Below are 17,175 nucleotides of genomic sequence, written 5' to 3' on the forward strand. Positions count from 1 at the left end.
GGGGTGGCTGGAGTGTGGGGAGGAACAGGCAGGTGCAGACCTGGATCTTATCCTGTGTGCCTTGGGCATCGTACCGAAGGGCTTAGTCCGGGAGGAGGTTACTGTGTGACATGATTCTTGCCCCCAGGTCAATCTCGATGTGCTATCCATTTGTAGTTCTAATATTCACAGGAAAACCCAAATGTAATCTCCTCATTGTGCCGTTTGATTGGACAGGTTTTGGAGGAATTTTATAACATATTTGGTCCAGAACTAAAGGCAGTGACGGGGGACCCCAAGCGCATCGATGATGTCCTATGCAGAGTGGATGGCCTAGTCACCCCCATGGAAAACCTGACCTTTGACCCCTTCAGCATCAAGTCCGCCCAGTTCTGGAAATATGTGATGGATGAATTCAAGATTGAAGTTCTGGCAAGTGACACGTCCATTGAGTCCATCTTGGGAGTGGACACCATGTTTTCTGTGTTAAATTTGTTGGGTTATTTAGGGATGCTTAGAGTCTTTTTTTTAAATCACAAGTAATACCTGCTTATTAATTATAAAAAACAAAAACAATGGAGAAGTGCATAAGGTAAAAATGAACATTCCTCAATCTTCTTTGTCCCCACACCCATTCTCCAGGTGGGATAAGTTTAAGTTGAGCTAGACAGTAGCATTTCTACAAAGTTTGTTTTGTCCAATATAAGTTCACCTATCTAGGAGTGAAGTTAAAAGTAAACCAGATATGGCAAGAGAATCACAAAGCACCCTGTGAGTTTTTGAGAATTGTGTTTTGTCAGAAGACGGGGGCATGGAGAGCCAATTGGAAACAACCTTTGGGAGTGGGGAAGCTTTGGATGGGGGAAATGGGGACGAGGAAGGAGGCTGAGACAGCAGAGGGGGTTTCAGGTGGGAGGAACAGTGTGAATGGAGGTGACAGACATGATAAAAACAGGAATTGTCCGAGGCAGAGCAAACAGAGGGGTTTGGCATAACACATATGGGTAGTAAAGGGAAATCAAGCTAGAAAGGTGGGTTGGGTGAATAATTGGTGATGAACAAAGAGGACTGGAGTGAGGAAGGAGACTTACTTCAGTAGGCAAGAGGGCGCCATTGAAGGTGGTTGACCAAGGAATGATATAGCCAGAATTATAGGTCAGGTGTAGCGGCTCATGCCTGTCATGCCAGCACTTTGGGAGGCTGAGGAGAGAGGATTGCTTGAACCCAGGAGTTTGAGACTAGCCTGGGCAACATAGTGAGACACCCGTCTCTACAAAAAACTTAAAAAAAATTAGCCAGGCATGGCGGCTCCTTCCTGTAGTCCCAGCTACTCAGGAGCTGAGGTGGGAGGATCCCTTCAACCTGGGAGGTTGAAGTCACAGTGAGCTGGCTGAGATCACACCACTGTACTGCAGCCTGGAGACAGAGTAAGACTCTGTCTCAAAAAAAAAAAAAAAAAAAAAAGTGAAAAAAACAAAATCAAGGTTTATACTTCAGGAAGATTTTTCTGGCTACAGTATAGGCTGCTTTGGACTGGGGAACAGCAGAAAGTGGGGAGATGATACAGGAGGTGATAGCCTGAGGTGCTGGGAGGCAGAGTCCATCAGAGAGAGGCTGCAGCTGAGAATCAGATTTCACTTCCTACAGCATGAAGAGTGACCCATCGCACTCACTTTTTCAGTCTCATGCAGGAAGCATAATTAGGAGCATCCCCATTTATGTCTTACACAGTTGTTTTTATAACCTCACAGCATCTTTTTATATGGACAACCCTAGACAGTTCTACTTGGTTATCTAGACATTGCCATGTTAACTATATCTAATTTATTATCAGCTGCTATTTTAAGCATTATTTTGTTTTTCAGTTGAACCTTTTTTTGGTTTTCTTTTATTGTTTTTTATTTTTTAGAGACAGGGTCTTGCTCTGTTGCTCAGGCTAGAGTGCAGTGATGTGATCCTGGCTCACTGCAGCCTCAACCTTCTGGGCTCAAGTGATCCTTCCATCTCAGCCTACCAAGTAGTTGAGACCACAAGCGTGTGTCCAGCTAATTTTTAAAATTTTTAAATAGAGATGAGGTCTCACTATGTTGCCCAGGTTGGTCTTGAACTCCTGGCCTCAAGTGATCCTCCTACTTCAGCTTCCCAAATAGATTGAACTCTTCATCAAAGTCACTTAATCAAGTGATACTAAAGGATTCATAGTAAGAAAAAGCAGCTCCATGCTTAACTCCTTCCTCATTCTCGCTGTAGTTTTCCACAATTTTAGATGTTTCTTTTGTTGTTAACCCCCATGTTTTTTTAAGAACAAGCCGATGCGGTTATTTTCTGATTTATTAATTTAGACTTCTGTTAACTTCTCAGAGTAGATACAGGCTGGACTGTCCCATTCCTAATCCCATTTGCCTCTCTGTCATCTAACACAGTTTCTTCATAACTTTTAGTTAAATTAATGACTAGTGTTTACTTATTATGTCTATGCAAATATTGTTCATTGCTGAACTGGGAAGTCCATCATAACTACAATACCTTTCTTGGCCAACCCTTCAATTTTCCTGGAGTTAATAATTGCTTTTGTTTTTTATTTGCCTGGTTATTTATGTACCCATTGTTAATTTTTTCCAACTTCTCTAATATCTCTGCCACATACCTATCAACTATAGCCTCTAAATACTTCAACATATCAGTGCCATTATTTACCTAGAGGCCTTCCTCCCAGAGCTCATTGTCCTCCTACTCTAGTCTAGCTTGTTTTCTTTTTTTTTTTTTCCTTTTTTTTTTTTTTTTTTGAGGCAGAGTTTTGCTCTTGTTGCCCAGGCTGGAGTGTAATGGCGTGATCTTGGCTCACTGCAATCTCCGCCCCCTGGGTTCAAGCAATTCTCTTGCTTTGGCCTTCTGAGTAGCTGGGATTACAGGTGCGTGCCACCACACCCAGCTAATTTTTGTGTTTTTTAGTAGAGACAGGGTTTCGCCATGTTGGCCAGGCTGGTCTTGAACTTCTGACCTCAAGTGATCTGCCCACCTCAGCCTCCCAAAGTGCTGGGATTACAGGCATGAGCCACCACACCTGGCTGACTTGTTTGCTTTTTAAGCCTGTTACAAAGCAGTCTAGGACCTAGGACTTCCTATCTTCTCTCATCTGTGTTGGATTTTCTGTTTTCTAGATCTCACCTCTTCCTCTTTCCTTGTTTACTCCTTCGTTTTGCTGGAGCACATTTAGTAGCTTCCTAAGTAAGGTTTCATGAGACATATATTTTTTGAGTCTTGTATGTATGAATTCTGAAATAACAGGTATAGAATTCAAGGTTGAAAGTAACCTTTCTTTAGAAATTTGAAGTTTTTTTAATTGATTTCTGGCTTCCAATATTAGAAGTCTGATGTTATTCTTGAGTTAATTTTTCTAGAACTAACCTTCCACTCTTTTATAGAATGGAGTGGGGATGGGAGGGATTGAGGCTGCAGAGTGGCCTGGCTGTACAGGGTGAGAAAGGGATTCCCTGTTTACCCCTCACCTTCATGGACACTGACCCCCTTCCTGGGGCCCAGTGCCTCCAAATGCTAAGCCTTCTGGAGTTTCTTCAAGGAACAAACAGGGACTCACTTGCGCCCCCTATTTTCAGCATTAGGTTGTAACTACCTGCCTTAGTTACTTTCTTTCTTTTTTTTTTTTTTGAGACAAAGTCTCGCTCTGTCACCCAGGCTGGAGTGCAGTGGCGCGATCTGGGCTTGCTGCAAGCTCCGCCTCCTGGGTTCATGCCATTCTCCTAACTCAGCCTCCTGAGTAGGTGGGACTACAGGGGCCTGCCACCACGCCTGGCTAAGTTTTTGTATTTTTAGTAGAGACAGGGTTTCACCCTGTTAGCCAGGATGGTCTCGATCTCCTGACCTCGTGATCCACCCACCTTGGCCTCCCAAAGTACTGGGATTACAGGCATGAGCCACTGCGCCCTGCCCTGCCTTAGTTACTTTCTTACTAAAAATTCCTGAACTATCTCCTCTGTTGTTGTATCCTCTCCCGTATTTTTTGTTTATATGAGTTAATACTTTAAAAACTTCCTTTACCTTTGAACTGGTTGGGGAGCAAGAGCAGGAAATCAACATATCCAATCTGCCACTTTAAATTGGATACCAGCTTCCATTAATGCGCCATAGAAATCCGTCCCAAGTAACTGATTTTTTTTTCTCATTTCTTACCATTTATTTTGGCAGGATAATTACAGGGGTATGAGGGTTGTTTTCTTGATTTTTTTGCAGGTTATTGAGAAAGAAGCAAAACATTTTATTGATGAATCTTTTAAGACACTTCGATCCGCTGAAGCAGCATTTGACATGCTTTTAAAATTTAAGCACATTCGTTCACGGGAGGCTGTTAATCGACAAATGATGATGAAATTTAATGATATTCTTGCACAGTACTGTAAAGAGGTAATTGACTAATCGATAGCTGCCATAGCATTAAAAATACACTTGGCAAAATGTGAACAATTGAATCCCACTATTGTGTGTCTTTCCCATCTGAATTCAGAGAAACTAGAATTTTCCTAAATTAGCATGTTACATAATACACGTAACCCAAAGTGGATTTGTTTATTTAGTGGAGAAATTCAATAAGAATTAAGTATATCATGATTTACTCACATTGTGGTGGGCCCTGCGTGGGTTAGTAATAATCATGGTAATAATAGTAATCGTAGTTAACTATGTCCAAGGATCATATATGTATTTATAATTAACTCAGAACAGTTTATCTGGTGCTCACATGTCTCAAGTATGGTGTTAGGCACAGAGATAGAGAGAGGAACAAAACGCAGATTCTGCCTTTAAAGAAGTCAGTATCTAGTTGGAGAAATAGATCAAAAAATGCTTATAATCTGCTGGGCACAGTGACTCATGCCTGTAATCCTAGCACCTTGGGAGGCCGAGGCCAGCGAATTGCTTGAGTTCAGGAGTTTGAGACCAGCCTGGGCAACACAACAAAACTCCATCTCTACAAAAAATACAAAAATTATCCTGGTGTGGTGGCACACACCTATAGTCTCAGCTACTTGGGAGGCAGAGGTGGGAGGATCACCTGGGCCAAGGGAGGTCGAGGCTGCAGTGAGCCATGATCGAGCCACTGTACTCCAGCCTGGGCAGCAGAGTGAAACCCTGTCTTAAAAAAAAAAATGCTGGCCAGGCGCAGTGGCTCATGCCTGTAATCTGAGCACTTGAGGAGGCCAAGGCAGGTGGATCACCTGAGGTCAGGAGTTCGAGACCAGCCTTGCCAACATGGTGAAACCCCCTCTGTACTAAAAATACAAAAATTAGCCAGGCATGGTGGTGGTTCCTGTAATCCCAGCTACTCAGGAGGCTGAGGCAGGAGAGTCGCTTGAACCCGGGAAGTGGAGGTTGCAGTGAGCTGAGATCGCGCCACTGCACTCCAGCCTGGGTGACAAGAGCAAAACTTCGTCTCAAAAAAAGAAAAAGAAAAAAGAAAAAAATGCTTATAATCTTATTTAGAAGACAAAATGAGAATATGTGGAATGATTAGATGAGCATAAGGTAGTATAAAAAAAGGCCTAAGGTGGTCTCCTGATGTCTTAGTTTCCCAATGCTGCTGGAACTAATGACCACAGATGCAGTGACTTAGAACAACACAGATTTATTCTCTTATGGTACTGGAGGTCAAACATTTGCCACGGGTGTCCCTGGGTTTAAATCAAGGTGTCAGCAGGGCTGTATTCCCTTTGGGGAGTCTCTAGGGATGATTCAGTGCTTTGCTTTCCCCAAATTCTAGAAGTTCCTGGCTCCCTTTCATCTTCAAAGACAGCGGTGGCCACTTTCACTTCAAATCACTCTGACCTCCTTTTCTGCCTCCTCCTTCCTGTTTTAGGACCCTTGTGATTACATAGGACCTCCCCAGAAAATTCAGCATAATTTATCTATTTTAAGATCAGCTGACTGACAATGTTAATTCCACCTGCAACCATAATTCCCCTTTGTCATGTAATATTACATATTTTCAGCTTCTGGGGATTAGGACGTGGACATCTTTGGGAGGCCATCATTGTGCCTGCCACACCTAATTACCCCCGCGAGAGCTCAGACATGCTTCTTTTAAAAACACAGGTCTGGAGACTGTAGTCAATAATAACTTAACTGTACATCTAAAAGTAACTAAAAGAGTATAATTGGATTGTTTATAACACAAAAGATAAGTGCTTGGGGGGATGGACACTCCATTCTCCATGATGTGGTTATTATGTATATATAGCATGTTTATATCAAAACATGCCCTATACCCCATAAATATATATACTTTACCCGCAAAAACTAAAAACTAAAAATTAAAAAAAAACCAGAGGTCTGCCACTGTGGTCATGTCTAGAACAGATTTCAGGATTTCTAATAATTGGATCAAACCAATATACACAGTGTGCATGCTCTGTAATTGTAAGGCAATTTGGAGCATTGCATATGTTAAAGAAAAGATTACTACAACCGGGCTTGGTGGCTCACGCCTGTACTTGCAGCACTTTGGGACCCTGAGGCGGGCAGATCACCTGAGGTCAGGAGTTTGATACCTGCCTGGACAACGTGGGGAAACACCATCTCTACTAAAAATACAAAAATTAGCCGGGTGTGGTGGTGCGCGCCTGTAATCCCAGCTACTTGGGAGGCTGAGGCAAGAGAATCACTTAAGTCTGGGAGGCAGAGGTTGCGGTGAGCTGAGATCACACCACTGCACTCCAGCCTGGGCAGCAGAGCGAGACTCTGTCTCAACAGCAGCAACAAAAAAGATTACTACAGAGCATAAGAAAAAGTAGTAAATAATAAGTAAACAGTGAAAACACTATTCTGCATCTTAGAATATTTTTTGACATTCCACTTTTGGTTTCCTTAAAGATTCAAATCTCATCTTTCTTGGCTGACTTGGCGACGTTTATCACTTACAGAAGCCGTTTGATTGCTTTTCAGATTGACATCATTAATAAAATCTTTGTCCAGAACCTTGAAAATCCGCCACTGTATAAGAATCACCCTCCGGTAGCAGGTGCAATATACTGGGAACGATCTCTGTTCTTTCGGATTAAGCACACCATCCTCCGATTTCAAGAGGTACAGGAGATACTGGACAGTGATCGAGGACAGGAGGTATGTTGCTCTTGCTAGAATTGGCTCCTTTTGTATTTGATGTTTTTTTTTTTTTTTTTGAGATGGAGTCTTGCTCTGTCGCCCAGGCTGGAGTGCAGTGGTGCAATCTCCGCTCACTGCAACCTCCACCTCCCAGGTTCAAGTGATTCTCTTGCCTCAGCCTCCTGAATAGCTGGGACTACAGGCATGTGCCACCACGTCTGGCTAATTTTTTTGTATTTTTAGTAGAGACGGGGTTTTACCGTGTTAACCAGGATGGTCTGGATCTCCTGACCTCGTGATCTGCCCACCTTGGCCTCCCAAAGTGTTGGGATTACAGGCGTAAGCCATAGCACCCAGCCCTGTATTTGATGTTTTAATCCTACACTGGCTGCCCTCCCCGATCACATCCAGAAGAAGCATTAGATCAGGCTGCTGCTGCCATGCAGCACGCTATGTAGAGCGGCCCATTTGAGAAGCAGCTCAATTTCAGACCCATGCCTATAAGTTAGAGGGTCTTTCTGTTGTCCTTGCATTCGTGCTCATAGTAAACTACCTTTTGTGTTCCTTCTTTTTCTTTTCTTTTCTTTTTTTTTTTTTTTAAAGACAAGGTCTTGCTGTGTTGCCCAGGCTGGAGTGCAGTGGCACGATCACAGCTCACTGCAGCCTTGACCTTCTGGGTTTAAGTGATCCTCCTGCCTCAGCCTCCTGAGTAGCTGGGCCTACAGGTGCGGGCCACCACGCCTGGCCCATTTTTGTATTTTTTGTAGAGATGAGGTTGCACCATGTTGCCTGCCCAGGCTGGTCTCAAACTCCTGAGCTCAAGCAATCTGCCCACCTTAGCCTCCCAAAGTGTTGGGCTTACAGGCGTGAGCCACTGCACCTGGCCTGTGTTCTTTCTCTTTGGCATCTTAATACACAGGACATCTTCCAGAATGCGGTCATGTGGGCTTCTTCCTGTACTGAATTTTCAGCTTCTTTGGAGGATGCCTACCATCTTTTCGATATGATCTCACCCCCCAACCCATGGATTTTTATATGTTATATAGCAGAGGCTGGTAAGCCATTTCTCTGAAGATCCAGATAGTAAATATTTTAGGGATTTGGACAATTTCTCTGCAACGACTCAACCTGTCGTTGCTGCAATACAGTATCCCCCAGATAATACATTTTGAACAGGCACGGCTGTGTCCAATAAAACTTTATTTATGGATGCTGAATTTGAATTTCATATCTTTTTCTTGAGTTACAAAGCATTATTGTTCTTTTGATTTCCTTTTAATCATCTAAATAATTTCCTTCTCTTCATGTAAAAGCTGTTCTTAGTTCATGGGTAGAGACCAAGGCAGTTCATGGACTGTGGTTTGCAGAAGGCTGCCAGTCAACCTAGATTTCAAGTTATATCAACTATATTAGTCCATTTTGCTATAAAGAAACTGGGTAATTTATAAGAAAAGAGGTTTAATTGGCTCACAGTTCTGCAGGCTGTACAGGAAGCATAGCCTTCCTGGGAGGTCCCAGGAAACTCCCAATCATGGTGGAAGGCAAAGTGGGGGCAGGTACCTCACACAGTGGGAGCAGGAGCAAGAGAGAGTGAAGGGGCAGGTGCTGCCCACTTTCACATGAGCAGATCTGCCGAGAACTCACTCAGCATCACCAGGACAGTCCCAAGAGGGGTGGTGCAAACCATTCACGAGAATTCCGCCTTCATGATCCAGTTGCCTCCCAGCAGGCCCCACCTCCAACACTGGGGATTACAATGCAGTATGAGATTTGGGAGGACAGAGATCCGTGCTATATCACCATCGCAGACCAACTCTCCAAGCTTTGGGAAAATCTATTGACTTCCTTTTTCAAAATGTGTTTATATATAATAATATATTATATTATTTAATATTATATAACTATATATTAAATTATTATATTAACTATTATATTTATAATTTATGTATACAAAATTATGTAGAAAGATATGAAAAAATGTTTATATATAATTATATAAAAATGACCAGGTGCAGTGGCTCACACCTGTAATCCCAGCACTTTGAAAGGCTGAGGTGGGCAGATCAACTGAGGTCAGGAGTTCGAGACCAGCCTGGCCAACATGGTGAAACCCTGTCTCTACTAAAATACAAAAATTAGCTGGGCGTGGTGGCATGTGCCTGTAATCCTAGCTACTCAGGAGGCTGAGGCAGGAGAATTGCTTGAGCCCGGGAGGCGAAGGATGTAGTGAGCTGAGATCGTGCTACCGCACTCCAGCCTGGGCGACAGAGTGAGACTCTGTCTCCAAAAAAAAAAAAAAAAAAAATTTTATAAAAATTAATGTTTATGATAATTTATATATTATATTTATAATTTGTATAAATTATCTGTAGAGCGAGATGAAAAATGTTATTTTCAAGGACAAAATGACGGTTGCTTGAATTCTTTGATAGGTCAAACAAAAATATTTGGAAGTGGGTAAGACAATGAAGGAGTATGAAGACAGAAAGTATGAGCAGTGGATGGAGGTGACGGAGCAGGTGTTGCCAGCCCTCATGAAGAAGAGCCTTTTGACCAAGGTGCGCTGCCCACGCCCTCATTCCCAATTGCCGCGTGGGATTATGGTGTCTGCCACATTTTTTCAAGGCTTGATTTGTTGACATTCATGAAGTTGGGTCAGTTTCCAGAATCAAAGACAAGGAAGGGCTAGGGGAGGAGGAGAAAGGAAAGAGTGGAGATGGCACGATGCCATGGTTAGGACGCGGGCTGGAAACGGGCAGCCCTACTGACTTCTTGGGCAAGTGGCTGAACACCGAGCCTCCATTTCCCTGTTTATGAAATGTGTTTTATAAATCAGATGACGTAGACAAGCAAAGGGTTGGTTGAACCATATATGAAACAGAGCTGACAGCTGGCCATCTTTAACCTGCAGAAAAATGCCATCCCACCTGATTCATCCTCTTCTTCAGCTCTGGGCCCGGCACTTGGCGAATGCTCGATAAATGAACACCTGCTGTTAGGGAGGAAAGATGCAGCCTGGCAGTTTTAGGTCTCTGGTTCCTGAGATCCTGACGTAGGGACCAAAGCAAGTGGAGAGGGCCAGGTGGGACCCCTAGGGAACAGGTGGGCTCAGATCCAACCAAAGAGGCAACTGCTCCATGTCAGATTTTCCAGTGTTTCAAGGGAAGGCAGAAGGGATTTTTAGGTGAAATTGCTCCATTTTCAAATGCTGGCAACTGAATTGATTCTTCAAAATCTCCGTTCACCAAACAAAATACATATTCCAGCCAGTTCCAGCCAGCACCTCCGTCTGGTGAAGGGCCCAGTGTTGATCTTTTTCATGTTCACTTTTGGTGTGGGTTGTGTTGATCCAGCTGTCTCTTGGACTGCCCTGGCCACGCTGACGGAATGTCTCTTCCACAGTCTTCTACCGCCCCGGAGGAGCCTTCGACTTTAGAAAGGGGAGCTGTTTTTGCAATCAACTTTTCACCTGCTCTCAGAGAGATTATTAATGAAACAAAGTACTTAGAGCAGCTGGGGTTCACTGTCCCTGAATTGGCAAGAAATGTTGCTCTCCAGGAAGACAAATTCCTTAGGTAAAAAAAAATTATTCTTTTAAATTAGCTGTAAGCTTTTTGTTCTTGGGACCCCTTTACGCTCTTAAAAATTATTGAGGACCCCTCCAAAAGCTTTCATTTTTATGGATTTTATAATTATGAATTCTTACCACATTAGAAATTGAAGCTAAGGCCTGGGCGTTGTGGTGCTACCTGTAGTCCCAGCTACTAACCCGGAGGCTTAGGTGGGAGGATTCCTTGAACCTGGGAGATTGAGGCTGCAGTGAACCATGATTGCTCTGTCTCCAGCCTGGGAGACAGAGCGAGACCCTGTATCCAAAAAAAAAGAAGAAAAAGAAAAAAATTGAAGCTAAGAAAAGTTTAAAGTATGGGGTTGGGCGTGGTGGCTCATGCCTGTAATCCCAGCACTTTGGGAGGCCGAGGCTGGTGGATCATGAGGTCAGTAGTTCAAGACCAGCCTGGCCAGCATGGTGAAACCCCATCTCTACTAAAAATACAAAAATTAGCTGGGCATGGTGGCTCATGCCTGTAGTCTCAGCTACTTGGGAGGCTGAGGTAGGAGAATTGCCTGAACCTGGCAGGCAGAGGTTGCAGTGAGCCGAGATCGCGCCACTGCATTCCAGCCTAAGCGACAGAGCGAGACTCCATCTCAAAAAAAAAAAAAAAAAGAGAAAAGTTTAAAATAGGAATCCACAATAGTAAACCTATTTCATGTAATATAAATAACATCTTTAATGAGAAGTAACCAATATTTTCCAAAAAAGAAAGTTAACGAGAAGAGTGATGTTTTAAATTTCTGCAAATCTCTCAATCAAGGTTGGTTTTGATCGAGACCATGGTCTTTTGTAATCTCTTGACTGCAAAAGCTTTTGATGAGCTTAAAGGTGTTCTCCTCAGGTTTATGACATTCCTGTCATGTGCAGGTACACAGATGGGATACAGCGCGTGTTGGATCATTATCACATGCTCATAGGAACGTTAAACGATGCGGAGTCTGTGCTTCTCAACGATCATTCCCAGGAACTGCTCCGAGTGTTTAGGTCGGGATATAAGAGGTTGAACTGGAACTCACTAGGTAACATCATTCATCTATTGATTGCCTTTTAGACTTGGGGATGCAAAGTAATTCTTTTAGGTTGTTTTATTTGAATTACCATTTTCATATGTTTATAGGCACAATTAACAATTTTTGAGGGTTAAGAAATACATGTTGTGGAACTTAGAACTGATCTCCAGGCTGTCGTTGGGATGAAGATAAGAGGGGTGACATTTTCACACTCTGCAGACCCAAAGCACATTTCTCCAAAAAGAAGGTCACCTTTACTTTTTTTTTTAATTAAAAATTTAATTTGGAGGTAATTATAGATTCACATGCAGTTGTTAAGAATTACGACAGAGGGAGCCTTCATACCCTTTAGTCATTTTCCCTAAGTAGTAACTTCTTGCAAAACTAGAAGATCACAACCAAGATACTGACATTGATACAGTTGAGATAGAGAGCATTTTCAACACCACAGCGAGTACTGTCAAGGCCACTTCCCTCCCATCCTTGCCCTCTCCTTAATCCCTGGCAACCATGAATCTTTATTCAATTTCTGTAATGTTGTCATTTCAGAGTGTTATATAAATGAGATAACACATAGCCCTTTTTTGATTTGGCTCTTGTTGCTCAGCCTAAGTCTTCAAAGATCTGCCTTTGTTGTATGTGTCAACAGTCTGTGGATTTTCGAAGAATACTCCACGGTATCAGTGTACCATAGTTTGTTCAGCATTTCACCTCTTGAAGGACAACTAGGTTGTTTCCGGTTTTGGCTCTTATGAATAAAGCTGCTATAAACATTTGTGTACAGGGTTTTGTGTGAACATGAATCTTCACTTTTTCTGGGATAAATGCCCAGGAGTGCAGTTGCTGAGTTGCACGGTAGTTGCGTGTTTAGTTTAAAGTCATTGTTGTTGTTGTTTTGAGATGGAGTTTCACTCTTGTTGCCCAGGCTAGAGTGCAATGGTGCAATCTCGGCTCACTGCAACCTCCACCTCCTAGGTTCAAGCGATTCTCCTGCCTCAGCCTCCCGAGTAGCTTGGATTATAGGCACCTTCCACCACTCCTGGCTCACTTTTGTATTTTTAGTAGAGACAGGGTTTTGCCATGTTGGCCAGGCTGGTCTTGAACTCCTGGCCTCAAGTGATCCATTCGCCTTGGCCTTTCAAAGTGCTGGGATTACAGGTGTGAGCCACCACGTGTGGCCTTTTTTTGTTTTTGTTTTTGTTTTACTGTCTTGCTGTCTTACAGGGCAGCTGTGCCATTTTACATTTCCATCATCAATATATGAGTGACTCGGTTTCTTTGCATCCTGGCCAGTTTTGCTGTCACTTTTTTTTTTTTTCCTTAATTTTGGCCATCTGATGATAGCTGTGTAATGATATCTCATGGTTCTGATTTGACTTCCGTAATGGCTAATGGTGTTGAGCATCTTTTCATGTGCTAATAAGCATAAATATGTCGTGTGTATGGCCTCTTCAGCAACACGTCTTTTTATGTCTTTTGCCTATTTTCTGATTAGATTGTTTGTTTTCTTTACTGTTGAGTTTTGAGCATCCTTGGTATACTCTAGATACTCGTCCTTTATTGGATGTGTGGTTTGCAGCTATTTTTTCCCACTCTGTCGCTTGTCTTTTCTTTCTCGTAGGAGGGCCTCTGGTAGAGCAAAAACTGTAAATTTCAACTAAGTCCAATGTATCAATTTTTCCTTTAATGGGTTCTACTTTTGCTGTCAAGTCGAAGAATCATAAGTTTTTTTCTCTCCTGTGTGTTTTGTTTCTAAAAATGTTATAGTATCATGTTTCACAGTATAGTCTGTGATCCATTTTGGGGTTTTTATTTTTATAAAGTGAGACCGATCATAAGTACTTAGCCCGAGTTTACTGTTCATGTTCTTGCTGTTCATCTAAGCTCCAGGCCAGAGGAGGCTGCGGGCAGGTGGTGCGGAGTGGAGGGTTCAGGGAGCTCCAGCAATGAGAAGACAGCTGGGCTTGATAGTCCCTTTCTCCCCATGGTGCTCCAGCCAGGACTGTGCTAACATTTGAATAGAAGAGATGCATTGCTTGGTTGATTCTGGGCTTGGGACTCCTTGTCCCAGTCCCTTAGGGTTCAAAGTGGATCTTTGCCACCCCAAAGACCCAAGGGGTTGGAATGAGCAGGGTCTTTCCTGCAAAGGGATGCCAGTATTAACATCACAGACGTTGGTGGGGGGATGTGGAAAGACAGAGTTGGAAGCCAAATGTCTTTCTTTCTTTCTTCAAAGGCATTGGTGACTATATAACTTGTTGCAAACAGGCCATTGGGAAATTTGAGTCTCTCGTCCACCAGATTCATAAGAATGCAGATGACATTTCTTCCAGGCTGACATTAATAGAGGCCATAAATCTCTTTAAATATCCAGCCGCTAAAAGCGAGGAAGAACTCCCAGGTAGATCTGACTTCTGGGTTCTCCAGTTATGGAATTAATGAGAAAATATATTGTATATACATACATGTGTATATATGTATCTATAAATATACATATGTATTTGTATATTCCATGAATGGCATAAAACCATTTGTAATGCTCTCAGTCATTTACTTGAAAGAATCACAGGTAGCTATTACTTTGTGTCACGTTTTATATATTGCTTAGTTTAACAAATTCATGTTTATTTGTTTTTGTTTTGTTTTTTTCTGAGACGAGGGCTCACTATGTTGCCCAGGCTGATCTTGGACTCCTGGCCTCAAGTGATCCTCCCACCTCATCTGTGAAAGCCTGTGGTACTTTGTTGATAACTTTGTAACAGTAAAGCTAGTTGTATTTTTTATGGGCTCACATTTACTTGTTAAAGAAAGATACTTTAGGCGGGGTGCGGTGGCTCACGCCTGTAATCCCAGCACTTTGGGAGGCTGAGGCAGGCGCGGATCACAAGGTCAGGAGATTGAGACCATCCTGGTTAACATGGTGAAACCCCATCTCTACTAAAAATACAAAAAATTAGCCCTGGCGTGGTGGCGGGCACCTGTAGTCCCAGCTACTCGGGAGGCTGAGGCAGGAGAATGGCGTCAACCCCGGAGGCGGAGCTTGCAGTGAGCCCAGATCGCACCACTGCCCTCCAGCCTGGGCGACAGAGCGAGACTCCGTCTCAAAAAAAAAAAAGATACTTTAAGTGGTCTTAGACTAGTCAACAAGGAATTCAAGATATGTCAACAAAGAATTAAAGAAAAACAAGATTGCCCAAAGGTATAAAAGCCACTGGATGTGCATAACTGGTTGTCATTTATTTATTGCTTAGCATGTGTTCCGATATTGACTTATGTTCTGCTTCAGGCCGAGGTTGGAGGCTGGTTTTGGTTTTTTTAAGACACACAGCTGATGTTTGGATTGCCTTTTGAGTGCTGTCCTTCCCTGTGTTTGTGGACAGCTCTAACAGACATCCTTCTCTCCAGGCGTGAAGGAATTTTTTGAACACATTGAGCGAGAAAGGGCCAGAGACGTGGACCACATGGTCCGGTGGTATCTTGCCATTGGACCGCTGCTGACCAAAGTTGAGGGCCTGGTCGTCCACACCAACACAGGCAAGGCCCCCAGGCTGGCGTCCTACTACAAATACTGGGAAAAGAAAATTTATGAGGTCCTGACAAAGCTCATCCTGAAGTAAGTTCATCTTGTTGCATGTTTTAAAATGGTGTGTGTAGATTAAAACAGTTGACAAATATGGACAGTTAGAGGGGGTGGCAAGGTAGAGAATGAAAATCAGTTGGATGGTCAGACGGCTTTCTGGCAGAAGGGCACTCACAGAATGGAGGGATGACCTTCATGATCTTGTTAGGCCCCTTAACATTCCAAAAAAGAAGGGATCCCTCTCCTCACTTCAACTGTCTGAAAGCCATGGTGAGCCTGTGTTCAGCTGGCAACAGAGAATCGCTGTCACTCAATATTGACCAGAATCCCAGAGGACTCCCTTGTTCATGTTGAGAGTGACAGATGTGAAGGACACATGGCCCATTCCTCACTGATTTCAAGTCAACCCCTAGTTAGTGCTGTCTGTGCGTGTTGAATGCCTGTTGCATGTGCCAGCCTCTGACACGCCAGACTCTGTCCCTTCCCTCCTGGGCCTCACCCTCAGCAGCTCAGCCAGACCAGCTGGAAGCTGAGTGCCTGGACCCCATTGCGTTGGTGGCCCACAGACTGTTCTGGGGTGTGAGCCTGACAGTTTAGGATCATTCTAGGAAACCAGCCTGTGAAATCCATCACCGTTACCGTCACGTCTGTATTGTCAAGAGCAGTGTTCATTTTATCACGCAATATCTTCCTTATGAAGGGAACTCCAGAAGAAATGACTCTAGTTCCTTCTTTGACCCCAGCCTCACATTTTTCTTTTCTATCTTTTTTTTTTTGTTTTTTTGTTTTTTGAGATGGGGTCTAGCTGTTTCAGTCGCCCAGGCTGGAGTGCAGTGGCGCGATCTTGGCTCACTGCAAGCTCCGCCTCCCGGGTTCACACCATTCTCCTGCCTCAGCCTCCTGAGTAGCTGGGACTACAGGCACCCACCACCACCCCCAGCTAATTCTTTTGTATTTTTAGTAGAGACGGAGTTCCACTGTGTTAGCCAGGATGGTCTCGATCTCCTGACCTCGTGATCCGCCCGCCTTGGCCTCCCAAAGTGCTGGGATTACAGGCGTGAGCCACTGCGCCCGGCCACCCCGCCTGACATTTTCTTTTTCGTTTTTGCTTTCATTTTCTTGTTTGGTTTTTAAGTGATACGGACTCTATGAATTGTTGACTTCATAGCTTTCCCTTTCACGTTGGCTGCTAGGAAGCTTAGAACCAAATTTGTGGCCTAAATGCAGCAAATGTGTAGGTATCTATGATTCGCATTTTAGTCTCATCCGAACACATAGGAAAGCTCACCTTGCACGTTGTTCTGTGCTGGACTCTTTCCAATTCTCATCCCTGTTTTACAGAGGAGGATACAGAATCTTGGCAGGTTAAGTGACTTGCCCGGGACCGCACAGCCAGTAAGAGAAAGGCGTGGGATTTGAACCTGGGCAGTCCGACTCCAGTATCATTTCCTGAAATGGTGTCTGATTAGTGTCTTCTTCCTTTCTTATTTTACCTCACTTTGATTTTAGGATCTCTTACCGCAGTTAAAGTATCTTTGTGAGCTGCTAAAAATCTCTTTTGGAGTAATACACTGAAAAATAAAACAAAAACCTTTGGTCGTCTTGTTTTTTGGACCCGGTTTGGCAAACTTCTCTAAGTTGATCCTTTAAATAACTCTGTTTTCTGTGTATTTCATTTATTCTCTATTACTGCTTTTAATTTAGATTCCTAAAGCAGTCCCTTACATGGAGCTACCTCCTATAGTGTTTCCCTTACTAATATGTTATGTTTTCTTTTGATCCATTTATTAACTAATTCATTCATTTGTTCATCCATTCATCCATCATCCATCCATCCATCTATTCATTCACTCATCCATCCACACATTCATCCACACATC

The 17,175-nt window shown here is 43.3% G+C and overlaps 1 protein-coding gene across 1 annotated transcript in view; it reads left to right on the forward strand.

The window, feature by feature from the left end:
• Positions 1-17,175, forward strand: part of DNAH10 (dynein axonemal heavy chain 10) — a 169,130-nt gene that overhangs the window by 26,805 nt on the left and 125,150 nt on the right. Inside the window, exons 11-18 of the mRNA XM_054527692.2 lie at positions 217-411; positions 4,231-4,401; positions 6,934-7,110; positions 9,525-9,650; positions 10,495-10,667; positions 11,573-11,724; positions 13,952-14,116; positions 15,121-15,328. Of these exons, the coding sequence (XP_054383667.1) occupies positions 217-411; positions 4,231-4,401; positions 6,934-7,110; positions 9,525-9,650; positions 10,495-10,667; positions 11,573-11,724; positions 13,952-14,116; positions 15,121-15,328 (1,367 nt within the window). The remainder of the gene's footprint in view (positions 1-216; positions 412-4,230; positions 4,402-6,933; positions 7,111-9,524; positions 9,651-10,494; positions 10,668-11,572; positions 11,725-13,951; positions 14,117-15,120; positions 15,329-17,175) is intronic.

Source organism: Pongo abelii, chromosome 10, assembly GCF_028885655.2.
Source record: "Pongo abelii isolate AG06213 chromosome 10, NHGRI_mPonAbe1-v2.0_pri, whole genome shotgun sequence".
NCBI classification, from domain to species: Eukaryota; Metazoa; Chordata; class Mammalia; order Primates; family Hominidae; genus Pongo; species Pongo abelii.